This window comes from Schistocerca cancellata, chromosome 1 (genome assembly GCF_023864275.1).
Source record: "Schistocerca cancellata isolate TAMUIC-IGC-003103 chromosome 1, iqSchCanc2.1, whole genome shotgun sequence".
In the NCBI taxonomy this organism is placed as follows: Eukaryota; Metazoa; Arthropoda; class Insecta; order Orthoptera; family Acrididae; genus Schistocerca; species Schistocerca cancellata.
This window is the reverse complement of record NC_064626.1, coordinates 174,483,643-174,510,325: the sequence shown is the minus strand read 5'-3', so window position 1 is coordinate 174,510,325 and position 26,683 is coordinate 174,483,643. Positions and strand designations below refer to the sequence as shown.

Sequence of the window (26,683 nt, the reverse complement as noted above, 5' to 3'; positions counted from 1 at the left end):
CCTAGAATAAGCAGCTTTCACTCAGTTAATACTAGCAGAAATAAAACCTGCATTTGGATTGGACTTCCTTAACTCTTGTGCAGAAAGGTGTGCAGTATACTGCTACATCCATTTTCAATAAACTATCATTTGAATTCAAAAATCTTAGCAGTAAGTCATGTGCCTTCAAATTGAAACTGAAGAGTTCCCTCATGGGTCACTCCTTCTATTCTATCGAGGAGTTCCTTGAAAAATTAAGCTGATTCTTGTTGTATTGTGGATTGCATTTACTACTTTTATGTTGTAATTTCATGTACTGACATGTTCCGTGACCTTGGAGATTTGCTCCTCAATTTGGTCCTACAGAACTTGATGTGTAAATAAAAATAAATAAATATTCACAGTGAGGACAGTGTTGTATTCATTGTGGCATGTTTGTTGTCATATAAGTGTTTTTTCAACTTCAACCCATGAAGAACATTTGACAGTACTGGTATAACTTGTGTTTCATATATATCCCTTTGTAAATTTGTTAAGCATTAACATAAATGGATGCATCCATTTCTAATAAAAACTCAGCACTGAAAAATAAATAAATAAAAGTAAACATGTCATTTTTGTATATGATTTTGTTTGTATTTTATCATAATTTATCCAAATCCTTCTATTTCTATGATGAAATAATAGACTGATGTTTTGATATTCAGCGTCTTATCATAAATCACACTGTCGTGATACTAAAAGTGCAAAATTAACTGGAAAAGAAATGTTCTCATCTGCAAATGTACTTACATAAAGGAATATTGTAGGTTTAATAAACAGATTCTTTTGAATCTGGATTATAATAAGTAATGTATTGTTTAATTTAAGCATTAGTTTTCATAGTTTCAAGAAACTGATACATTGTTTTTGTTTTTATAGGTATGTACACTTGCAGAATTCCTTCTGGATGCTGTATCTCTGGAGGCATATATGGACACCACGAGTGAACATTTACCAGGACTCTTTCTTCACATTATTTGCAAGTTGACAGAGCATTGTGATAATCTCTCAGCAGAAGATATAGCACGTTCTCTCCAACTGTGTGCAAAAATACTTTCAAAAGTGCAGCCCTCAGTGGTAGCGGTTAGTTCACTAAATGGGAAATCAGCAAGTGATCAGATAGACACAACCATTAACCAAGTATGTAGCCCCATAGAGCACAGCAAGTCTTTACCAGATATTACTGATAAAAGCAAAAAATCAAGATCCAGTGGTAAGGGTTCAAACAAAAACAAGAAATCAAAGTTTCGCTTGAGACAGTCTGGTGAGAAAAACGAAGTCATTGATGAAATTAGTCCTGTTGTAGTAACAGTGAGTTCCAATTCTCAAGAAAATCTGTGTGAAGAAAGGACTGTTGATGAATCTGCTGCTGAAGTTACAGTCAATGGACATCTGAACATTAGTATTAGTAGTTCAGGAAAACTCAGTCCCAATCTGTCTTACGGAAGTGCAGCACAGCTAACAGATACTGAAACTAGTTTGATGGGAAGTGAAGCTGATATAACTAGTCAGTCAGTTTCAGAAGAGTCGTCTGAACCTCTTTTATTGCCTTCAAAACAGCAGTCATTGCTTGAAGAGTGCTTAAAACAGTATAAAATATTCTATGTGAAGTTCATGTGTAATAAACGGTTAATGGGCTGTGATGTGGATTCTCTCTTCAAACAACTTATTATTCATCCACAAGAAACAGATGATGAAAGGACTGAAAAGCTTATATGTATTTTGAATAGGTGTTTGGAAAGCAATGATCACAGTTGTCAGTTCTGCGAAGAAATTATAGAGCTAGAAAAACATAACTATTCTAATCTATCAGGAAAATATGACAATAGAAGGAAGATATACTTTTGCAAGTCTAATGCCCAAGAGTGGGAATCACCTGTAAAAGTATCATGCAATCTCTTGGTGGAACTGTCCACATTTCCCACTTACTGTCTTCCAGAAACACCGATAGACGAGCCAACAGGTAAAATACTGTGCTTTTTACTTTAGTTGTTTTTGCTAATACATGTACAGTCTCAGTTGTTTGAGGCAATCGCTATAATACATCTGTATGTTCAAAGTAATAGTTTTTGTGTTGAACGTAAACAGCTGTTGTAAAATATTGATGATTAGTTGATATTTGATCTACATAAGAGAATTGCAGCAATACCTGTCACTCAGTAAATGTGTGAAGTTAACAGACAAGATAAACTGTAGTTGAACCATTGAAAGCATGTCATTGACAACCAGCGACTGCGTTGCCAATGGTACTATGCAGCTGTTTTTTGTTATGACGTGTCGGTAGCCTAACTACGAATATCGCACCAGAAAATTGTAGAGCTGTTGCGATGTCCTTCTGCTGAAGCTCTAAAAAACTCTTATAGCCTTGAGGGATCAAAACCCACTCTCATCACAATTAAAAGGAAAAGGTTTATAAATGTATGTTGAGATAAAGATAACAATGTTTCAGTATTTAAATACATATTTTAATGCATAGGTGCACTCCTTACCTGCATCTTATAGAAGAGAGTGGACTCCAAAGTCTTCAATATGTTCACTCTTAGCCATATCTCCTATGTCACTGTCGCCATCTTCCCTGCTGTTGCTGCTGCCACTGCTGTTACTGCTGCTGCTGCTGCAATCATACTCTAATGTTATTATTGACTCTTACACTCCTTGTTCCAGTGCACCTTCTTGTTGCAATGTCTGTTCTAAGATGTACCACCTATCTGTGACAGTATTTTGTGGTAGTAATACTGCCCAATACCTCATGCACAAAAAATTTGATGTGTCTTAATTTATTACTATTATTTCTATCTGCAAAACATGATTTCAACTGAGCCCAGATAAGTTATATTGCACTGAAATGGCAATGATATTGTAGAAGGTGCAACACTATCTGGCAGTTTTCTTCCGCAATTTTGTCAATATCATAAATGATATTAAGTGATTTTTGCTCTTTCACGATTTTGCTTTTCTCATTCCCCTATCAAATGAATATGTTCCATTCTTCTCTAGCTGGTTTGCTATGTTCACTCTTCCTGCTGCTTCATGGAGGGGCTGTGTTTAATTAAGAGCAGTATTGTGCATAATTGAATGTTGTAGTGGAGTTCTTTTCTATGTGTGGAATCAAAGAGTGTATGAACTACTCTTCAAATTTAGTTGCCATCATTTCTTCATGGTAGTTCCCAGATTTCTTTGATGCAAATAACGACAAAACCTTTGCAATAAATTCACTGATTGCTCCAGCATGTAAAAGAATGAGCTGCTACCTTTTCCACCCTCATGCAGTATCATCAGTCCATACAGCTGATCTGAAATGTTCAGCATTTACACACATTTTGTGCAACCAAATGATTTTGTTTGATTTAGTTAGATAGTAGTTAGATACCAACCTCAAAAAATAGCATCTTCAGACAATGATATCCTCCTGTTCAACCAGCACTCTTCTTCCAGAAAATGTTTTCCATCAGAACCCTGTCTTCTTTAGTACCACTGAAAGGCTGGTTTTTCCTCTGAAAAAAAGTTCACTATCTCATAGTGAGAGAAACAGCTTCCTTTAGGCGGGCTATTCTTTCCATGTGTAATAGTCATACGTATTTCGCCAATTAGTGTCCTTTTGAAACTTATCGAGTTCCGTCATTTTAGTAGCACAAACGCTAGTTTTCCTGGAGTCGAAAGAGCTGCAGTTGGTTCCTGTAGATCTCCAGCACACTCCTCCGTTAGTATTTCCCTTACAGAGGTTGTTCCAATTTTCAGAGCTGTATCAACTCGTTCAGTGATGTTCAGCAACAATATGACATGCTCACTGTTATTCCTTTCGTCCTAAAGGTAACATCATATATATGAGCTCACAAGATTGACACTGTAAGATAACACCCCTGCCTACTTTCCTGCAGCCTGAGAAAGAGACCATATCACATCCATTTGAAATTACGAGTATGACGTTTTAGATCACATGATAAAATGAACCGAATTGGTTACTCAATCCGTGACAGGGGGTAAGTACAGGACAGACGCTTTGCAGCCACTGAGAGCCACCATGTGTGACCATGAGTTGTAAGGTAGCAATGTGGAACTGTCACCATGGCAACATTAATTAATTCCAGAGCTTGGTTTGGCACTAAAGTGTCCCCTCTGGACAGTGAGCTACATGTGTGTGAAGTGTCAGGGATGTTCTTCTTGCAGTGTGACAACACGTAGAATCCTTGTCTATGATATCTCTCTTTAGTCTGAACCTATGAGACCTCAGCAATATTCATTCTGTTGCAACATGCTTCATGTATATATAAATCTTGACAGTGTAACAAAAATATGGAAAGGATAGATTGCTACTCTCCTTCCACATGACCTAGTCACATGTGGATGTCTGTAGTGATGAGAACTCCTCTCCAAATACTCCAAGGATCTCTTTGAAGCCTTCACAGACTGAAATTACCCTCCCAGACCTATCCAGCAACAAATCTTATTTACCTTGCTTCACCAATCCCATACCATCCCCCACGTATACACTGTCTGGCCACAAAGAAGCACTCCTCTTGTAACTCAGTACCACACAGGATTAGATTAGTTTAATCACATTCTCTGCAACAGTGTTGACTATCTCTCTTCCTACTCTGAAATGAGAAATATCCTCCACACTATCCTTCCTACCCCTCCCACAGTGGGAATCTGCCGCCCACACAATTTACGCAATATCCTTGTCTATCCTGCTCCCTACATGTTACGTCTTGGCCCATATCCCTGCAATAGACCCAGATGGAAGACCTGTGCCATACATCCTCCCTCTACTACCTTCTCCAGGTCTGTCACTGATATCACTTACCCCATCAAAGCCAAGTTCACGTGTGAAAGCAGCCAAGTGATCTGCCAACTTAGTTGCAATCACTGCACTGCGTTCTACGTGGGCATGACAACTAAGAAGCTGCCTGTCCGCATGAATAACCACTGCCAAACTATAGCCAAGAGACAGCTGGACAACCAGTTCCTGAACATGCTGCCCAACACGATGTGTTAGTTCCTGTCACTTCCACTTGCCTATCCCCTTCCTTGTTCCTTACTCTAGTACTGCGCACACTTTACATCCCTCAGTACACATACATATTTCTCTCCTCTCTACTGTGCACAGCCTTCTAATGCTGCTCCTAACAGTAGAGATGGGAAAAACATGCTGGTTAAAACTAATACCAGTATTTTTTGGTATTTGTTTGGTCATGGTTGTAACAGTTTGTTTTTTCATTTTTTACATGTAAGCAGGTACGAAAACAGGTATATAATTTGCCATAGCGGCAGTGCTAGAAGTTTTGTAAATTAAAAAGAAAAAAAAAAAAGAAAAAGGTAATTTTTATTTTTAAAATCTCGATTGCTTTGAAATAAAGTTCATTATCGAAAATGGGAAAATCGATAAGTGCTATTTTAATGATGATGCCAATGGATAGAAAGGAGCAACAAATGTTTGATGTTGCGTCATGGTGTTGTGTTTTAGATGGTATGATGATCAAGACTTTCCCATATACAAGATAGTTTCTCATTTTGTCCTTGTACATCAGTCGTATTGCAGAACGGCATCATCTTTAGTTTGGAAGTATTTTATGAAATGTGGTAGCAATGAACCCTTAATTTTGTGGTTGCTTCAGTGTGAAAAATTGATACCATTCAAAAATGATGATGCAGGAAAGTGAACATGTGAAATTTAGCTCTCACCATCACCGTGTCCATCTCCTTCATCTTTACCATCTTTGCTGGAGACATTGAGACTGATTTCTGCCTCAGGCTCCACCCCATGTAGATCGAGATTTTCTGCTCCTTCCCATTCATTAGAATTTTTCCATTTTTGCTCAACATCGATATTTACTACTGAAAATAACAGCATCAGAAAAGAGAAAATCACTTATTTTGAAAACTGATTATTTTGAGCAGTTTTAAAGAGTAGGTTAAACTGAAGAGAGGGAAAAAAGCAATTTACTACTGAAAATAACAGCATCAGAAAAGAGAAAATCACTTATTTGAAAACTGATTATTTTGAGCAGTTTTAAAGAGTAGGTTAAATTGAAGAGAGGGAAAAAATAGTAAAACCATAACCGGTTGTTTCAGTGATTACCTCTATCCCTACCTAGCAGCTCTGTCCCATCATCTCTATGCCCATACATGCAGCTATAGCCAGCATTAGCATATTCTCCCACCCCTACCCTGATACTGCACCCCTTCCATGCCCCATGCATCTTCCTTACGCCAACTATCCAAACCAGTTAGATTGTTGCTCATGTCAGACACAGCTGCAGTCAGGACTTAGTGCTCAGAGACAGTGGCATGGGTGTATGAGCTGTTATTGTTGAGTGAATGTGTGTGTTTTCTGTATCTGAAGAAGGACTTTGTCCAAAAGCTGATATATTTCTAGCATTCTTTTTCACTGTGTCTGTCTGTGACTCAGCGCCTCATCTGTGTAGTGAGTAGCAATCTGCGCTTTCCATATTGTTGTTATTATATCCTGGACTTTCCATTGTTCAAATCTTGATCGTGATATTTCAACAGCACCTGTCATATGAAACTGAAATTTATACTACGTGCCAGTAAAACAGAAATGAGCTTATGAAAGTACACAAATGGAGTACAATTTTGTTAGTTATCAAAATGTTGTGCTAACTAAAATTCACATCCCAGAAGGATGCATCAGAAGTTTGTCATGGCCTGATCTAGTGAAGGGAGGCCCATCATGAAGGTAAAGTCAATTTTCATCACGTATGGGAATTAAAAATGGCAGCTGAACAGTTGGTGCACCTACTCAAGCCGTAAGCCAGTATGCTTACAATTGTGGTAGTGAGAAATCCACATTGTTTCTCGTACAAATAAGGTACCTGTTCAAAATGAGCTGCTCAATTGATATCGCCAAGCAAAATGTCTCAAAGCTGTTGACATTCATTGCAAAATTTTGTGCTATATATAGACAGGACAGGACAGGACGAGTGAAGGTGTTATATGTCAGTAGTGCCGTACATTATGATGACAGAAGTGGCCATTTGTTTGTAGTGATCAATGAAGTAGTACAGACAGTTGATGAAAAATTCCTGATAATTAGCATTTCATGATATCTCAAGTGTTGGACAACTTTTTGCATATTTGTCAGTGTTGTGCACGGGGGTAGTGACTAAATCATAACGTCTTTGCTCTTTGGATTCCAGAACTCCTTCCTTGTAATCACAAAACTGTGTGAATGACTGTTTTCTTGGCTTCCTTTTTCATATAGTGTGGAAGCAGAAGGCCTACTGGCAATTTTAGTCTTGATGACCAAACCTGGGCTTCCTATGTTAAACCAAGGATGAAAAACAGTCATTGATGAGGGGGTGGGGGGCTTCCACTTCACTCAACAAGTTGAAAAAAGCACACCATATTTTATCATCCAGATGTGTTATGACTACCACATTTTGGGATGCTGAAGGGACCATGTTTGTGGGATGTGCAAGGACAGTCAATTCTGAAGTGTACTTTCACAAACATTAAGAGAATGGAAAAGAACCATTCAAAACAAATGCCACACTCTCTTGACCACCAACGTCGTTTTTCACGGCAGTGTTCAGCCACATTCTACCCAGCAGACATAAGAATTGTTGCTTCAGTTCAAGCGCGATTTTTTTAATGTCTGTCTTACAGCCTAGTTGTGGCTCCAAGTGATTTCCACCACTTCATGCATATGAGAAAGTGGCTTGGATCCCAACATTTGGATTTTTATAAAGAACCTCAAGAGCTGTCATGAGTTGATTGCAATCTCAGGTGGTGAAATTTTATGCAAAGGAATTTATCAACTCATAAGTTATGCACTTAAATTTGAATGATGATAATATAGAGAAGTAATTTAGATTTTCTTTCAATATTCTAGTTACTCATTTACTGAGATTTAAAACTTTTCCGGCATACATATTGTTCCACAAATTTGAGCACACCCTCTCCTCTACATATTTTTTATTTTAACAGTGAGTTTTATGAGAATCAGATGATGTCACCATGGGGAGTCATTTGTCTTCCCTGGTGGCCAATCAATCTATGGAAGATTTTGAGGAGTGAGCACTCGTCTTAGCCACTTTTAAACCAATAGTATTCTGGCGATATGTTGATGATACTTTTATAGTTTGGCCTCATGGTTTGGATCGTCTGTTAGAGTTCCTACAACATCTGAACTCCATACACGAAAACAACATTTACTATGGAGTTGGAGAAGGAGTGTTGCTTGCTGTTTTTAGATGTTTTGGTGTGATGTAAGAGCAATGGAACACTTGGTCTTTCAGTATATAGAAAGCCCTCTCACATAGATCTTTACTTGAAAGTCGCTAGTTACCACCATCCAGCACAAATGACCCACCGAGCCCACGTCATCTCTGACACCGATAGTGTGCAAACGGAACTGGAGCCCCTGCAGACTGTATTTCTGAAGAATGGGTATTAGTCCCAGCAAGTGGAGAGAGCGCTGCAAACCTGTAAACGACAGAGCAAGAACAGGAAGTGGCTTTTAAAACGATTGCCTATTTACCGTATATTGGTAATACTTCAGCGCAAATAGGCAGAATACTAAGAAAATATTGTCACATAGAAGAAGGTGTAATTAGGTGAATCACGAATACTAACCTCACTTAACGAAGGTAGGTTTAGTCAGCACTTGCACATACAAGAGCGCGGAGCGAACTGCCTTCGGCCAGAACACAAACGGTGTATATACAGTTACACAACATTTTAGCACAATGATTCTTCACATTTGTGGATACGTCTAGAATGTACTGGAACCGAATATAGAAATTAAAATTTTACAGTTCAGGTGACTTTTGAACTGATGACACTCCATGCAATAGTCTAGTCTCATAACCACTACACCACAGTGACAGTGCTACTCAGATTCTTCTGCGACATTGCTTCCTCCTTAAGAGAACAGCGTCTCGGTGTTAAGTCCTCATAGTCCGGGAACAAGTCATCTGTCCTGCATACTCCAACTCCCAATTGCTGATGTTCACCCTGGCGATGATCTTCTTAGAACTTCCTTTGCAGCTACACTCTTCGTCACCTTTCCGCTTGTTGCCTGTTGCTGGAGCTTCAAATTTACCCTGGGTTGCAGGATCCTTATAGAGCTTCATTTGAAGGACGTGGACCGTACCTCTGATCTTTCATCTTCTTGTGTTGGAGTCGAAATCCTCAACTTCATAAATAACATCAGACAACTGTTTTACAACCTTATAAGGTCCAAAGTAGCGCCTGAGGAGCTTCTCAGAGAGAAGCAGTGGCTCGCGTCATACCTTCGGCGTTCGTTTTCTTGAGCTTGCAGCGTGCGGTGTCTTGTTTGGCGGTGTCGTAGGAAAATGTCACGAAAGGTAGCACCTCATCCCAGTTGCTCTGCTCAACATTGATGATCATTGATACCACGTCGGCCAACGTCTTATTAATGCGTTCAGTAAGCCCGTTAATTTGCAGATGTTAGGCAGTCGTCATGTGATGAGTAATGTTGCACTGACAGTTTATCTCTGTCACAACTTTGTCTTTGTCAAAAACTTTCCCTCAATCCATAATTAACGACCTCGGGGCACCGTGTTTGAATACAATGTCTTTCATGATTAATTTGGCTACCTCGAATGCTTTGGCTGTTTTCATGGCTTTTGCAATGCCATAGCGTGTCAGTTAATCAGTGCAAACAATAATCCATGTATTGCCACTAGCAGACGCTGGAAATCGTCCGAGGAGGTCAATCCCAACATGCTGGAAAGGTGTTTCGGCTGGTGGAATTGGTACGAGTTGGCCAGGTTCTTTCTGAGGAACTGCCTTTCTCCTCTGGCGCTATCAACAGTGCGACACATAGTGACAGACACTCCTGAATAAACCTGGCCAGAAAAATCTCTTGCAGATCCTATTGTATGTCTTAACAAATCCTAAATGTCTGGACTTAAGTGTGTCATGGAATTTCTGTATAACATCTAAGTGCACGTGTTCAGGAATCACTGGTAGCCACCTCTTTCCATATGGATCAAAGTTTTTCTTGCAAAGTAATCCATTAACTACCTTAAATTGTCCTTTCACATCCTCTGACTGATTTAAGGCAAGCATAATTTGAGATATCTTGGCATCCTCCTCCTGCTCAGCAGAGAGATCCTGGAGTGCAGCAAGACAGTCACTATCTTCATCAAAGTCTTGATGGTCTTGCACAGGGTTACTTGAGAGACAGTCGGCATCTTGGTGTTTTCTTCCACTTTTGTACGCTATGGTAATCTCCTACTCTTGAAGACGTAGTGTCCACCTGGCGTGTCGTCCCATTGGATCCTCAAGACCTGTCAACCAACAAAGTGAATGGTGTTCCATAGAGATACTGTCGAAATTTGCACATGGCCCAGATCACAGCAAGACATTCTCTTTCTGTTGTTGAGAAGTTCCTCTCGGCTTTTGTAAGTGTCCTAGAAGCATAGGCTATAACCTTCTCTTTTTCATCAGAAATTTGCACCAGAACAGCACCAATCCCATAACCACTGGCATCTGTGTGTAGTTCTGTAGGTGCTCTCTCATCATACAGACCAAGTACAGGGTCAGTTGTCAGACTTTTTCGCAGCACGTCAAAAGAATCTTGTTGAGCACCACTCCAGATAAATTTAGCATCAACTTTTAACAACTCTTGGACTGGCCTGGTGTCCAAGTATTTTGATTTCTTTTGCTCCAAAGAGACACTTTCTTGGATAAGTTTCAGTCCACCTTGTTGGAGACACTTAGAACGGCCCTGAGTCTTTTTACGTGTTCATCAAATGTCTCTGAGAACACTATAATGTCATCTAAATAACAAAGACATATCGTCCACTTCAGGTGACTTAGAAGATTATCCATCATCTGTTCAAAAGTTGCTGGTGCATTACACAAACCAAATGGCATTACCTTAAACTCATACAGGCCCTCAGGGATGATAAAGTAGTTTTCTCATGATCAGCCTCATCTGCTTCCGATTTGCCAGTATCCCGAGTACATGTCCATGGTTGAGAAAAACTTAGCCCCCTTCAGACAATCTAGTGTATCATTTGTGGAAGGGGATAAACGTCCTTTATAGTTATCTTATTAGGCTTCCTGTAATCAACATAAAAACGCCAACTGCCATCCTTCTTCCTGATGAGAACCACTGGTGACGACCCTGGACTCTGCGAAGGCTGAATGATGTCATTCTTCATCACTTTCTCTACCTCGTCGCAAATTATTCGACGTTCCGTTGGTGACACACAGTATGCTCTCTGGCTTATTGGTTGATGATCTCCAGTGCTAAACTGGTGATTCACCACCAGTTTGTCTAATAGGTTCTTCACCTGTGGATTGAAGCATTCAGAGAACTCTTGAAGAATGGCAAATAGCTTCTTCTGTTGTTCCTTAGTGAGATCTGGTGATAGTCGAGCTAGAAGATCTTGTCTCGGAGTGGTATCGCCAATTTCACCCACAGACTCAGCATGGGAAGTTACTATGATGCTCAGCTGTTCGACAATTAACAGTTCAGCGTTTGCTACGCACATGCATCTTGGAAGGATTTGCAGTTCTCGGTGACAGTCAACTATCAACAATTCACCGAATCCATTCTTAAACGAGACGACAGAGGCCGGGATGACCAAGTTATTCTTCAGTGGTATGCTTCTCTTACATTCCACCACAAGATCCGTGGGTTGATGCATGGCATGACACATGACAGTTACCTTTCTAGTGCTGACTGCTGGAATGATGACTTCATCCAGCACACATAGTCTCCAAACACTTGGATCTTCCTGTCCACAGTATCTCATCTCATCCAGCATAATCTTCGAGTGACCACAATCTATAATTGCCTGAGAAGCTTTCAAAAAGTCCCATCCGAGAATGACATCATGACTACATCTTGTAAGACGATGAATCCTAAGGGTTTTGTATGGCCACTTATGCCCATACAAATGACACATCTTCCTGTAGGTTTTACATACTTCCCATTAGCCACCTTCAGCAGAGGTGTTTTGTTGTCAACAAATATGGTTTTCTGCAACTGGCGACGGTACATCTCCGAAATGACTGAATATGATGCTCCAGAGTCCACAAGAGCTTGGACTGGTCAGCCATCCATGAGGATATCAACATAGTTTCCTATCATTTTTGTAGTGATGGACGGCAGAGGATTTTTATCTTCGGTGTGCTCACCTCCAAGGAAGGTCGCACACTTTAGTTTTCCAGGTTGCAGCGGCTAGGTGAACAACTGGAGCTTCTAAACAGCGATGGAGACCTTGATCGGCATGTTGGGGAGCGTCCTCTCCAGCAGCTAGCTTGCGGTGATGGTGACCGACGTCGTCCTGCACCCACATCTTGTTCATCTTAGTCGTCCCGGAGTTGGCGTCGGCTAAGATTGGTCTGCTGTCTTGTGGTGCAGGCGTCATCAAATATCAGCTGCCTTTCTCAACAGTAGCGCACCACGTGTCCCGGTCATCCGCAGTGGAAACATACTGGTTGGTTATCCTGGGTCCTCCAGACGTCAGTCTTCCTTGGTGCCCAAACAGGTTCCTCATGCGGCATTGTAGGGACATAACCTCACCTGGGCCTTGACTTTTTCACTGGTTTAAAGGGAAATTAAGGACGAGAGATTGGGTTCAATGTCTGTTCCACTTCCTCCCTTATGACCTCTTGAAGCACCTCGGTTGTTTGCTCGCCGTGCAATCCAAGTGCCTTCAGAACTTCCTCTCTCACTATTTGATGAAGAACACTTGTGAAATCAGTTCCTTCCTCCATCACAGACATCAATATGACGTTTGGAAGCCATTCAAACTTCTTGCGTGTAATTCTTTTTTGATGCATTGTCTCGATATACTGGCACCATTTTATGGAGTCGAGTCGTCTGCAGTCCAAATCTCCTTCAGGAGTAGGGCTTGATACATGTCGTCAGTATCACCCTTCATGAGATGTGCAACCTTATCTTCCTCCTTCATTCTAGGATCCACTATTTTACACAGCTCCAAGATGTCTTGAATGTAAGATGCTGTAGTTTCTCATGGACGCTGTGTCCTACACTTTAATTTATCTTCAGCCTTGCACTTCTGTTGTTGTGTGTCGCCAAAATACTTGCGCAGTTCCGGCTGGAATACTTCCCAGCTTGTGAACTTATCCTTGTTGTCCTCATACCTTTGCTTTGTAGTGCCCTCCAAATAGAAGAGTATGTTAGCCAAACACACATTGTCATCCCATTTGTTAAATTTGGCATTACGCTCATATACCTTCAGCCGAGTGTTTGGATCTTGGCCATCGCCACCAGAGAACCCGGAAGGATGTCTCATGTGGTGGCCCACAGTTGCTGTCATCGTAACATCTTCTTCTTCTGTCTCCGATAGATTGCGATCTGTTGAATATGGCTTGAACTCAGGTTTCTCACCACGTAAACGGCGGCTCTGTTGTGGCCTGATGGGAGCCATTGTGTCGTCAATAATGTGCGCTATCACAAGTTCCAATATATGTTGCCTCCACCAGAATAATGTCACATAGAAGAAGGTGTCATTAGATGAATGATGAACACTAATTTCACTTAACGAAGTTTTCTTCACCACTTGAACATACCCCCCAGGGGGTCCACAACTCTTTTGTGGATACGTGCGTGGCAAGCACGGGGCCCTGAGCTAGTAGTGCAGTTCCCCTTCCTTTCCGGATTGCCCTACCCCCCCTTCCCCCATCCCTCCTCATCCCCAATCCTCCCTCCCACCCTCCCCATAACCTCTTCTTGGGAGTAATGTATCGAGCCTTCGACCGGAGACGGACGTTTGAATGCTCCAGGATCCTGTTCCTTTGTTTTTCTCTATTCTCACACTTTCTTCCTCTATTGATCTTCCTCTACGTTCACTCTTCTCCTTGCTTTCATGCACTTACTTCTATCCCTGTCTCATTCTCCTTGCCCTATTCTCCTTGTCTTCTTTTCCGTGTCTTATTCTCCGCTTCGGCGTTTGAGATTCTTTCTTCTATCCCTCTCTCTCTCTCTCTCTCTCTCTCTCTCTCTCTCTCTCTCTTTCCTCTCTTCTTTCTTCTTTCCTCCCCGTGCGTGTCTGAAGGCCGACCCAAGCGTTCGCACGCGTAGCCGGTGACGGGGTAACGCGTAATTTCCCGCCCTGGGTAGACAAGTAAGGCACGCACGTACCCTCTGGTAAAGGCCAGGCCCAGGGAGGGGTGATTGCCTGGGCTGTTACCTTCCGAACATGCCGATTGGTCCCTCCGTTCGTTTCTCGGGAGGTGTGACCTGAGGTGTGGAAAATCACCTAAGGTGGGAGTGCCCTCCGAGGGGGCCCCCACAAGGAAGGAGCGCGCCATCGGAGACGCTGGCAATCATGGGGGATTCATCTGCAATGGATTTCTCTTCTTCTTCTTCTTCTTCTTCTTCTTCTTCTTCTTCTTCCCTGTCTTCTGCCCAAAGAAGAAAGCTAGATGACACTGAAGTTTCTTGTTATCAAAAGATCTGACGGTCACGATTTTTCAACAGTCAACCCTTTCGTCATTCAGAAGGGTGTCGATGTAATTGCGGAACCAGTGAAATCTTGTACTCTGTTGCGCAATGGTACCTTGCTGTTGGAGACAGAGAGCGCCTTCCAGGCCCAAAAATTACTTCGAGCCACTCTCTTACACACATTCCCTGTACGGGTGGAGCCCACCGCACCTTGAATTCGTCGCATGGTGTGGTGTATACCAGGTGACTCGACGGACTAACTGATGAGGAGATTCTGTCTTTCCTCTCTGATCAGGGAGTGATGGCCATCCATTGGGTTGTGAAAAGGGTGGACAAGGACCTCATACCGACCCAAACCATATTCCTGACATTCGACAATGCGCAATTGCCTTCACGAATTAAAGCAGGTTATGAGATCATTTCTGTTCAGCCGTATGTACCCAGCCGTACAAGGTGTTACCAATGTCAGCGGTTTAACCATACACGGCAGTCTTGTTCAAGTGCGGCTAAATGCGTTACCTGTGGCAGGGACACCCATGAGGGTGACTCTTCATCTCCGTCCCCTCGTTGCGTCAACTGCTTGGGCGACCATGCTGCCTCCTCTTGCGACTGCCCTGTCTACAAAGATGAGAAAAGTATACAGGAAATTCGAGTGGAAGAGAAGGTGTCAACCTCGGCTGCTCGCAAGTTATTCAATAGCAGAAAGTCCACTGTGCTTCCGTCAGGGAAATACAGTACTGTTCTCGCCTCTCCTCGGCCTACCAGAGAGGTAGTTACACAGACATGTGATGTAACATTTAGCTATTTGGTCTTCAGATTGGCCAATGCTAAGATCGCCCGATCAATGTCTCCTCTTCCTCCCACCAACCCTAAGGCTCAAACATCATCATCTGCTACTGCTAAGATGAGGTCCTCTAAATCAGGTGCTCAGACCTTCAAAAAAGAACCGACACACCAAGTTTTCTTGTGTACTCGACCTTCACAGCCATCAACTGTTCTTTCGACAAAATGTAGTTCTTCAAAGAAGGCTCATAGTAAAAAGAGTTCTCCAGCTCCACCGAGGCGCGTTTCTTTTCCTGCGCCACCCAGCGCTTGCCGTCCCCAGCCATCTTCAGTTTCGCCAGGCCGCACCGCTGGTAGCCGATCATCTGGCCATTCACCGGCGGAGGAAGCTGCCCCTCCTGGCCAGCTCAGGAAGGTTGACAGATGCAAGTGTTCAGTTGATGGGCCATGACTCACCACCTATAGATTGCAGCAGCAGTGCTCCCTCAAAGCCAGGCCCTCAGTGGCCATCGAGGTGACTCTTTCTTGTTTCTTTTTTTCTTTCTTTCTTTTCATTTTCATAATGGCACTTCTTCAATGGAATATTCATGGCATTCGATCCAACCGAGAGGAACTAAAATTGCTCCTTCGAATGCACTGCCCGCTTGTCGTAGGTCTCCAACAAACAAAGTTACGCCCATGCAATCGTATTGACCTGGCACACTATCCCTCCGTGCATTTTGAACTACCCCCTGTGGCAGGTATTCCGGCTCATGGAGGGGTCATGTTGGTGGTTTGGGATGATATCTACTACGATCCAATCACATTGCACACAGATCTGCAGGCAGTTGCCATCCGAATTACTTTCCCCACTTTCACATTTTCCATTTGTACTGTCTACACTCCATCATCATCTGCCTTTACTAGGGCAGACATGATACAGCTGATTGCTCAGATTCCTACACCATTTTTGTTGATTGGAGACTTTAATGCCAACCATCTCCTTTGGGGCTCTCCAGCATCCTGCCCAAGAGGCACCCTCTTGGCAGACCTTTTCAACCACCTCAATCTAGTCTGCTTAAATACCGGTGCACCTACATTCCTTTCGGATGCAACACATACGTATTCCCACTTGGACCTCTCACTATCCACTATCCAACTTGCACGTCGGTTCGAGTGGTATACTCGATTGACCATTTCCCCTGCGTAATCCATCTCCTTTATCACACCCCTTCTCCACGTTACACTAGCTGGAACATCTCCAAAGCCGACTGGGGGCTTTTCACCTCCCTGGCAACCTTCCATGATAAAGACTTCTCCAGCTGCGATAGTCAGGTCACATACCTCACGGACATTATTCTCACTGCTGCTGAATATTCCATCCCTCATACTTCCTCTTCTCCCCGTCGAGTCCCAGTCCCCTGGTGGACTACGGCATGCAGCGACGCTATTCGTACTCGGCGACATGCTTCACGTACCTTCCATCGGCACCCTATGATGGTGAACTGTATCAGTTACAAACGACTCCGTGCACAATGTCGTCGTGTTATCAAAGAAAGCAAAAAGGCTTGCTGGGTGGCTTTCACCAGCTCATTCAACTGTTTTACTCCTTGTTAAGTTGTCTGGGGTGGCCTGCGCTGGCTATACGGCACCAAGGTCCACTCCCCAATTTCTGGCCTGACTGTAGCGAATGAAGTCCTTGTGGACCCTGAGGATGTCTCAAATGCCTTCGGCCGCTTTTTGGCAGAGGTTTCGAGCTCTGACCATTACCACCCTGCCTTCCTCCCCCGAAAACAAGTGGAGGAGGCACGGTCACCTTCTTTCCAGTCTTTGAATCGATAAAGTTACAATGCCACTTTCACCATGCGGGAACACAAAAGTGCACTTGCCCGGTCCCGATCCTTTGCTCCGGGGCCCAATGGTATCCATATTCAGATGCTGAAGAACCTTTCTCCTGCAGGTAAAGGCTTTCTTCTTCACGCCTATAATCGCATCTTGACTCAAGGTCATGTTCCCACACGCTGGCGTGAAGCATTTGTTGTTCCCATACCCAAACCAGGAAAGGACAAACACCTTCCTTCCAGTTATCGCCCCATCTCCCTTACCAGCTGCGTCTGCAAGATGATGGAGTGCATGGTAAATTCTCGATTGGTTTGGCTCCTTGAATCTCGACGTCTCCTTACCAATGTCCAATGTGGCTTTCGTAGGCGCCGCTCTGCTGTTGACCACCTAGTTACCTTGTCGACCTTCATTATGAACAACTTTTTGCGTAAGCGCCAGATGGTCGCTGTGTTCTTTGATTTGGAGAAGGCTTACGACACCTGTTGGAGGGCAGGCATTCTCCGCACCATGCACACTTGGGGCCTTTGCGGCTGCCTCCCTCTTTTTATTAATGCATTTTTAATGGATCGAATGTTCAGGGTACGTATGGGTTCTGTTTTGTCAGATGCCTTTCGCCAGGAGAATGGGGTGCCCGAGGGTTCCGTTTTGAGCGTGGCCCTTTTTACCATAGCTATCAATCCAATAATGGATTGCCTTCCAGCTGACGTTTCAGGCTCCCTTTATGTGGACGACTTTACGATCTACTGCAGCGCTCAGAGAACATGTCTCCTGGAGCGCTGTCTTCAGCGTTGTCTAGACTGTCTATACTCCTGGAGTGTCGCTAATGGTTTCCGTTTTTCTGGTGAGAAAACGGTTTGTATGAACTTCTGGCGTTACGAACAGTTTCTTCCACCATCCTTACATCTCGGTCCTGTTGCTCTCCCATTCATGGAGACAACAAAACTTTTAGGTCTTACATTTGACAGGAAACTTTGCTGGTCTCCACATGTGTCTTACTTGACTGCTCGTTGTACCCGTTCCCTAAATGTCCTCTGTGTTCTCAGCGGTACGTCATGGGGAGCAGATCGAATGGTCTTGCTTCGCTTATATCGGTCCATTGTCCGATCAAAGCTGGATTATGGGAGCTTTGTCTACTCTTCTGCCCGACCGACCATCTTACACCATCTAAACTCTATCCACCATCAGGCGTTACGTCTGGCGACTGGAGCATTCTACACCAGCCCTGTTGAGAGTCTGTATGCCGAAGCTGCCGAATTACTGCTAAACTACTGGCGCGATCTGTTGCTTTGTCGGTGCACCTGCCGACTGATGTCAGTGTCCGACCACCAGTCATATTTCTCTTTCTTTGATGACTCTCTCGACCGCCAATACGGGCTGTATGTCTATGCCCTGTTACCTCCTGGAGTTCGCTTTCGTCGCCTGCTTCGGTAACTTGATTTTACCCTCCCTACTACTTTTCGAGTGGGTGAGAGCCCGACTCCACCTTGGCTCCAGGCTCAGGTTCGCGTTCACCTTGAACTCAGCTCGCTCCCAAAGGAGAGGACCGCAGATTCGATATACCGCTCGGGGTTTGTCGAACTTCATTAGAGGCTTGCTACTAACGTCTTTATTTACACAGATGGCTCCAAGACTACTCCTGGTATCGGATGTGCCTTTGTCGCTGGAGATGATACCTTTCAATACCGGCTCCTTGACCAGTGTTAAAGCTTTACAGCTGAGCTTTTTGCTCTCCATCAGGCTGTTCAGTATATCCGCCGCCATCATCATTCTCCCTATGCCATCTGCTCTGATTCTTTGAGTGCCATTCAGAGTCTCCGTGACCCATATTCGGACCACCCTCTCGTGCAACGAATTCAGTGGTCCCTTCAGTCGCTAGCTGATACCAGCACTTGTGTCCTTTTTTTGTGGATTTCTGGCCACGTTGGTGTGCCTGGGAACGAAGCTCCTAATGCTGCGGCCAAGGCTGCTCTCCTCCTGCCTCGGACAGCTTCCTTTTGTGTCCCATCAACCGATGTTAGTGGGATTATTTGTCGACACGTTTCATCATTGTGGCAAGAGGCTTGGCCCCTCTCCGTGAAAATAAGCTTAGGGCCATCAAACCGATCCCAACAGCTTGGATGACCTTCTCACGCCCTTCCCGGCGAGAGGAGGTCATTTTGGCCAGGTTGCAGATTGGGAATTGCCGATTTAGCCACCGCTCCCTGTTGTCCGGTGACCCCGCCCGGCAGTGCCCCTGTGGTCATCCATTGACGGTGTGCCATGTTTTATTGTCCTGTCCCCGTTTTATTCACTCTCGTGTTGCCCTGTGTCTGCTGTCTACCTTACAGGAACTTTTAGCTGATGATGCTCGAGCAGCTGATTGTGTCCTTCATTTTATTACACTGACGGACTTGTCCAAAAAAAATCTAACTCTTTTATTTTGTTTCTCTGCGTCTTTGTAAGTACTTTCTGATGTTGCCCCCTTGCGTTTTTCTACGCTATTAGTCCACCAACGTTTGTGACTGGGCGCGAATGACCTTAGTATTTGAGCGCACCCCCCCCCCCCTCCCTTCCCCCCCCTCCCCCCAAAATAACACCACCACCTTGCACATACACATACAAGAGCGCAGAGCGAATTGCCTCCGGCCAGAACACATAAGGTATATATACAGTTACAGAACATTGGTGTACAAGGATTCTTGACATTTGTGGCTACTTTCAGATTGTACTGGAATCGAATATAGAAATTAAAATATTACAGTTCAGGTGAGTTTTGAACTGATGACCCACCATGCAAAAGTCTAGTATCGTAACCACTACGCTACAGTGACTGTGCTACTCAGCTTCTTCTGTGACAGTATAAAGTGAAAGCAATTTTTTGCCCTCCTGAAAAAATTTTGTCGCTGTTGGGATCCATCAAAGATGACCTAGAGCTGTGAAAGGCATGTGTTTACAGGATTCCGTGCAAATGTGTGCAAATCTTATATAGGGCAAGTGACGTGTACCGTGCAGGATCGCATTGTAGAACATCAGTAACATACTCGCCTGGTCACATAATGAATTACAGTGAGACAAAAATTGTGGCCCATGCGTCTAACTCTGGAGTTCTATTATTAATGAATCTATGGAAATATGACTGTCTGACAGTGAGTCTCTTATTAATTGAGATGGCGGTTTTCAGTTGAATTTGGCATGGAATCCAATTGTTGAAAAACTTTGTGCTCTCCATAGTCAGCGTAGTTCTGTGATGGAATCATGGGAAGACAATCAAATTGGTATCGATGCGGCAAGTTTTCACCACGAATGGCACGCGGCGCAGCAGAATCCAGCGTGCTCAATTAGCGCACCCACAACACCAAGTGAATCCACCACGCATGTGCTGGCAGGGCCTTAAATATCAGAACTCAGTGCGTTTTTGCCAGTATCACCTTAAGATGGCCAGAAGACTCTGCACCGAAATATTGTGGCAGGAAGTTACAAACATTCGGCAGTTCTCCCGAAATTTTGTGGAACATTGATTTACTGCTTAACAAAGGCTACTTTGCAGTTAGCCCTTGTAACTGTTCTGCATAACTGACTGTGCAACAATCGATTCAGAACCATGCTGTTGTCCCTTCAAGTACACACTAGCTTGATTCAAATGTAAATCTGTATCTTGTTAAACAACCACTTCGTGACTACCGTGTCTTCCATTGTCATATGAAATAGGCTACATAATCGACTTACAGAAAATATAAATAAATAGTGCTCTACAGTCTGTCTTTGAACTCAGTACTAATAGTAAATATGTAAAATGGTTGTGTCCCGTCTGTAAATCTCTGAACACGCTAATCTCCTAAGCTTCTAGATGAATTTTCATGGGGTTTTTGCAGGTATCTTGAGCATAGTTTGGGCTCTGTATGGACTTAATTTCATCAAAATTGGACCATGGAGAATAAAGATATTCTACATTTGCATCTACATCTACATTCATACATATTACAAAACTGTAATGTGTGTGTGTGTGTGTGTGTGTGTGTGTGTGTGTGTGTTCCACATCTCCTCCGAAGCCACTGGACCAATTTAAACCGAACTTGGTATACATGTCACTTATTGTCTGCAGAGTATCACTGTGCATGTCAGAACCACCTACCTATCAAAGGGGTAAGGGTGGGGGTGAAAAAGAAGTGTAGGCCATGACGCATGGATACCCAGAGTATGTTCATCGAGTATTTGAGAATGAGAGCAAACTTTACACGTAATTTCAAATCCTTACAAAACATTTTCTCACTGACACCTCCCATGCAGTGATGAAAGGAAATAACCTTATCGCTTACTACATTTTCGCAAGTGTGACATTTTAATTTATTACTTCTTTAGTTCTAACTGTACTTGCAACAAATTTTACTGATTGTGTTCCTATATACCACTCAATCCACATGCAATTATATCATTCTATGACAGAGAGAGAGATGGGGGGGGGGGGGGGGATGAGAGATGGACAGAGAAAGGAGAATGGTGGAGGAGAAGGAGACAGACGGGGAGAGGAGGGGGACAGAGGAGATGGACAGGGAGAAGAAGGGGGGGGGAGATTCACTAACAAGGGTGGGCAGAGGGGGAGGGTTGACTAATAAAATTTAAATTGGTACATGCCCAGGCAACCCTGGGTACTCAGCTAATATTTACGTAAAGAAGGCCTGCACTTGATTTGGGATACCCTCAGAAAAAATGATCAGGGTGCTTTAGGAACAAGACTCTTAACACAGTTGTCTGCTTTAATTGTTACTTCAAGGTCATGAAAAGTACAGGATGGAATAACAACAATATGAATTTGAATAGATTGCTACTCGGCCTGTAGAGTGGCAGATGGGCACATTTACATCCCCATCTGCATCTACATCTACATTTAAGTTGATATCCATACTCCACAAGCCACCCTGTGGTGTGTGGCGGAGCATACTTTTGAACTAGTGTCACCTCCCAAGTCTCCTGTTCCAGTCACATATGGTATGCAGGAAGAAATATGGCAGGTGGGCCTGCATGTGGGCTCAAATCTCTCTAACTTTATCTTCAGGGTCTTTTGGCAAGGTATATGTAGGAGGACGCAAAATATTGGGTGACTCCTCTAGGAATGCATCCTATCAGAACTTTAACAGTAGACTATAAAGTGATACAGAACACAGAGAGAACAATAGAGGCGTGGACAAGGATGGTAAGGAATAGCAGAGAGATGAGAAATGATGCTATAGTGCTGTCTATGAATGCATGCATGAACATGGCAGAGACAGGATGATGACCTGCTAGGTGTAGCGTTTGGAGGCTGGAGAGAAGAGAACCAGCAGAGGGGAAAGGACTATGCAGGTGCACTGAAGGAGTAGAAGGGTTGTATGAGGCTGGAGTGATGGGACGTTTTGCCTCGGAGTTCTTGCCCCTACTCGTCACATTGTATACCCCTTTTTATACACACATAGGTACATTGTAGTTGTAGAATGTGGACATTTTATGACGATTAACTTTGAGCGTGGCTCACTATCATCAGTTGGGTGTCACTGTACACTGTCACTCTATAGCCCAATAACACAGTATAATAATGTTTATACCAAAACTTTATACTAGCAGTGAGACATTAGTGAATATTTTAATGAAAGTTGTACTGAGGTTAAATTTCTTGGTTGACTTGCTGAAGGATAATAATATTTCTCAAAACAGAATGATTTTAACTTTGATATAAATCCCTTTTATTTTCCAGAAATACACAATGTGTGTGAATGGTGGCCACATACAAATAACTCATTGAATAACTGTTCAGTATCTATCAAAAGTGCAGAATCTGGAATTACTTTGCGCAAACATAGCATTTACACCTAGCCGCATGCATTAAATAATAAAGTAACGGCCCACTACAGGAAAATAACATTCTCAGCATACATACTGCCTATTACGTTACCGATTCTAGATGAAACCAAGACCTCACTGAAGCTCTAGGCGCACGATAACAGACAAAAGGCCATTGAGCTCTACCCAGCATGTGTATGTAGAGGTCTGGTTGCACGCTGACTCCTCGATTCAGTGCAGATACTTTCATCCTGACAACCATTCATAATTGTCACAATAATATGATCCCCCCATGAACCATGGACCTTGCTGTTGGGGGGGAGGCTTGCGTGCCTCAGCAATACAGATAGCTGCACCGTAGGTGCAACCACAACGGAGGAGTATCTGTTGAGAGGCCGGACAAACGTATGGTTCCTGAAGAGGGGCAGCAGGCTTTTCAGTAGTTGCAGGGGCAACAGTCTGGATGATTGACTGATCTGACCTTGTAACACTAACCAAAACAGCCTTGCTGTGCTGGTACTGCGAACGGCTGAAAGCAAGGGGAAACTACAGCCGCAATTTTTCCCAAGGGCATGCAGTTTTACTGTATGGTTAAATGATGATGGCATCCACTTGGGTAAAATATTCCGGAGGTAAAATAGTCTCCCATTCGGATCTCCAGGCAAGGACTACTCAGGAGGAGAAAGAAAACTGGTGTTCTACGGATCGGAGCATGGAATGTCAGATCCCTTAATCGGGCAGGTACGGTAGAAAATTTAAAAAGGGAAATGCATAGGTTGAAGTTAGTTATAGTGGGAATAAGTGAAGTTCGGTGGCAGGAAGAACAAGACTTCTTGTCAGGTGAATACAGGGTTATAAATACAAAATCAAATAGGGGTAATGCAGGAGTAAGTTTAATAATGAATAGGAAAATAGGAATGCGGGTAAGCTACTACAAACAGCATAGTGAACACATTATTGTGGCCAAGATAGATACAAAGCCCACGCCTACCACAGTAGTACAAATTTATATGCCAACTAGCTCTGCAGATGACGAACAAATTGAGGAAATGTATGATGAAATAAAAGAAATTATTCAGATAGTGAAGGGAGATGAAAATTTAATAGTCACAGCTGACTGGAATTCTATAGTAGGAAAAGGAGGGGGGAAGGAATGAAAGAGGAAGCCGCCTAGTAGAATTTTGAACAGTGCATAACTTAATCATAGCTAACACTTGGTTCAAGAATCATAAAGGAAAGTTGTATACATGGAAGAAGCCTGGAGATACTGACAGGCTACAGATAGATTATATAATGGTAAGACAGAGATTTAGGAACCAGGTTTTAAATTGTAAGATATTTCCAGGGGCAGATGTGGACTCTGACCACAATCTATTGGTTATGAACTGTAGATTAAAACTAAAGAAACTGCAAAAAGGTGGGAATTTAAGGAGATGGGACCTAGATAAACTGACAGAACCAGAGGTGGTAGAGAGTTTCAGGGAGTGCATTAAGGAACAATTGACAAGAATGGGGGAAAGAAATACAGTAGAAGAAGAATGGGTAGCTTTGAGGGATGAAGTAGTGAAGGCAGCAGAGGATCAAGTAGGTAAAAAGATGAGGGCTAATAGAAATCCTTGGGTAACAGAAGATGTACTGAATTTAATTCATGAAAGGAGAAAATAAAAAAAAAATGCAGTAAATGAAGCAGGCAAAAAGGAATACAAAGTCTCAAAAATGAGATCTACAGGAAGTGCAAAATGGCTAAGCAGGGATGGATAGAGGACAAATGTAAGGATGTAGAGGCATATATCACTAGGGGTAAGATAGATACCTGCCTACAGGAAAATTAAAGAGACCTTGGGAGAAAAGAGAACCACTTGCCTGAATATCAAGAGCTTTGGTGGATGCCCAGTTCTAAGCAAAGAAGGGAAAGCAGAAAGGTGGAAGGAGTATATAGCGGACCTATACAAGGGCGATGTTCTTGAGGACAATATTATGGAAATGGAAGAGGATGTAATGAAGATGAAATGGGAGATATAATACTGCGTGAAGAGTTTGACAGAGCACTGAAAGACCTAAGTTGAAACAAGGCCCGGGGAGTAGACAACATTCCATTAGAACTACTGATAGCCTTGGGAGAGCCAGCCCTTACAAAACTCTACCATCTGGTGAGCAAGATGTATGAGACAGGCGAAATACCCTCAGACTTCAAGAAGAACATAATAATTCCAATCCCAAAGAAAGCAGGGGTTGACAGATGTGAAAATTACCGAACTATCAGTTTAATAAGCCATGGCTACAGAATACTAACACGAATTCTTTACAGCCCCTACGACTTATCTTAGAAAATAGATTAAGGAAAGGCAAACCCACATTTCTACCATTGGTAGACTTAGAGAAAGCTTTTGACAATGTTGACTGCAATGCTCTCTTTCAAACTCTGAAGGTGGCAGAGGCAAAATACAGGGAGCGAAAGGCTACTTACAATAGTGGTTGGGAAGGGTGTGAGACAGGGTTGTAGCCTATCCTCGATGTTATTCAATCTGTGTATTGAGCAAGCAGTAAAGGAAACAAAAGAAAAATTTGGAGTAGGAATTAAAATCCAGAAATAAAAACTTTCAGGTTCACCATTGGCATTGTAATTCTGTCAGAGACAGCAAAGGACTTGGAAAAGCAGTTGAATGGAATCGACAGTGTCTTGAAAGGAGGTTATAAGATGAACATCAACAATAGCAAAACGAGGATAATGGAATGTAGTCGAATTTAATCGGGTGATGCTGAGGGAATTAGATTAGGAAATGAGACGCTTAAAATAGTAAACGAGTTTTGCTATTTGGGGAGCAAAATAACTGATGATGGTTGAAGTAGAGAGAATATAAACTGTAGACTGGCAATGGCAAGGAAGATGTCTCTGAAGAAGAGAAATTTGTTAACATTGAGTATAGATTTAAGTGTCAGGAAGTCTTTTCTGAAGGTATTTGTATGGAGTGTAGCCATGTATGGAAGTGAAATGTGGACAATAAATAGTTTAGACAAGAAGAGAATAGAAGCTTTGGAAATGTGGTGCTACAGAAGGTTGCTGAAGATTAGATTGGTAGGTCACATAACTAATGAGGAGGTATTGAATAGAATTGGGGGAAGAGAAATTTGTGGCACAACTTGACTAGAAGAAGGGATCGGTGCGTAGAACATATTCTGAGGCAGTAAGGGATCACCAATGTAGTATTGGAGGGCAACGTGGAGGGTAAAAATTGTAGAGGGAGACCAAGAGATGAATACACTAAACAGATTCAGAAAGATGTAGGTTGCAGTAGGTACTGGGAGATGAAGAAGCTTGCACAGGATAGAGTAGCATGGAGAGCTGCATCAAACCAGTCTCTGGACTGAAGACCACAACAACAACAATGATATTTTATAAATCACATATATAATTAAATATACATTGAAAATTATTGGAAACTCAAAGAAGGAAGCTCATGTTGATGAGATCATTTGGGTCTCTATATAAGATTCCATAGTTAAGCCACTATTGTTTGAAACATTTTTTATATTTCTTTAGGTAGAAAAATAATCGGTTTTCTATGTTGCAGGCCGTATCCTCTTTCATCTTATGTAATACAGATGTGACTTTTGTGTTACTGTTAAAACTGCAGATATGCAATTATGTTCAATGAGCTTGTATTGCCACAGTTCCAAGACTGTCATTGGCCTTTTCTAGTTAGTTATGTGTTCCAGGGATTATTTAGTGTGGTAGATGGTAATGATATGGAACGAATCATTTTACATTCACGTTGCAAATTAAGTTGTGCATATGGGTACCTTCTGCACATTTCTAAGTTTTTTTTACATGAAGAAAAAAGATACACAGAT

The 26,683-nt window shown here is 42.7% G+C and overlaps 1 protein-coding gene across 1 annotated transcript in view; it reads left to right on the top strand.

The window, feature by feature from the left end:
• Positions 1 to 26,683, top strand: part of LOC126160489 (protein dopey-1 homolog) — a 328,138-nt gene that overhangs the window by 44,814 nt on the left and 256,641 nt on the right. The window contains exon 10 of the mRNA XM_049916952.1: positions 901 to 1,984. Coding sequence (XP_049772909.1) covers positions 901 to 1,984 — 1,084 coding nt within the window. The remainder of the gene's footprint in view (positions 1 to 900; positions 1,985 to 26,683) is intronic.